Raw genomic sequence first — 1,000 nt, 5'->3', positions numbered from 1 at the left:
GCAGATCCGTTACAAGAAGGGTCACGAAGCCCACAAGGCCAAGTTCACCTCTCTGGCTGATCCCCCGGAAGTGGAGCTGGCCCGGAGAGTGGCCAGGCAGCGCAGTGACGTAAGAGAAGCAGCTGTTCAAGAGCGTAGAACAGGCTGTACAACCTCACTCAAGACCTTCCTGTGTGACCTCATCTTCTGACTCGAGTCCTTCCTGTGTGACCTCATCTTCTGACTCGAGTCCTTCCTGTGTGACCTCATCTTCTGACTCGAGTCCTTCCTGTGTGACCTCATCTTCTGACTCGAGTCCTTCCTGTGTGACCTCATCTTCTGACTCGAGTCCTTCCTGTGTGACCTCATCTTCTGACCTGAGTTCTCTGTCTCCAGCTCCAGTACAAGGAGGACTACAATAAGAACGTGAAGGGCCAATGGTGCGAGACGCCGTACTTCGACGTGGCCACGGCCAGGGTGGCCATGGAGAACCTGAGCAGTGTAAAGAACATCACCTGAAGGGGAAGGGGGCGGAGCTTCTTGAAGGGCGTGGCCTGAGTCTCACCATCCTTTTCTCCTCCTTCAGAAACGCTACACGCAGGACTACGAGGACAAGAAGGACCAGATCTACTTCATGCAGACGGACACGCCCGTCTACCACTCCAACAAGAAGGCCCGCATCGCCGCTAGCCAGGTGAGGCGAGGGCCAGGAGCCGGAGCCGGTCTGAGCCGGTCCACGGGGTCCTGCTGGCTCTAAGCTTTGTGTGTCTCCTGGGTCCAGGTCCACTACAAGAAGGACTACGAGAAGGGCAAAGCGGAGGCCGACTACAACACGCTGCCCGCCACGGAGAACCCCCTGCTCAGGCAGCTGCGCTACGCCGGAACCATCCTCAGTGATGTGGGTCACATGACTCCTATTTAAATGTGTAGGAACGGACCGTACCACTACATATCAGTACATACTAGTATGTACTGATACGTACTAGTACATATTACTAGTTAAACCATCCGTCAGTCCACT

The 1,000-nt window shown here is 55.3% G+C and overlaps 1 protein-coding gene across 1 annotated transcript; it reads left to right on the top strand.

Annotated features, from left to right (window-relative positions):
- Positions 1-26: 26 nt before the first annotated feature.
- LOC130191495 (nebulin-like) lies at positions 27-877 on the top strand (the record flags this gene model as incomplete). The annotated part of the gene is made up of 4 exons (XM_056411110.1): positions 27-109; positions 376-480; positions 566-673; positions 761-877. Coding segments are annotated over exons 2-4 (243 nt in total), but the record flags the coding sequence as incomplete, so codon positions are not given.
- Positions 878-1,000: the final 123 nt, after the last annotated feature.

The sequence above is a fragment of the Pseudoliparis swirei genome, unplaced genomic scaffold (genome assembly GCF_029220125.1).
Source record: "Pseudoliparis swirei isolate HS2019 ecotype Mariana Trench unplaced genomic scaffold, NWPU_hadal_v1 hadal_114, whole genome shotgun sequence".
Taxonomy (NCBI): domain Eukaryota; kingdom Metazoa; phylum Chordata; class Actinopteri; order Perciformes; family Liparidae; genus Pseudoliparis; species Pseudoliparis swirei.
Note: the sequence above shows the minus strand (reverse complement) of the source record. Positions and strands in the feature narration are given on the sequence as shown.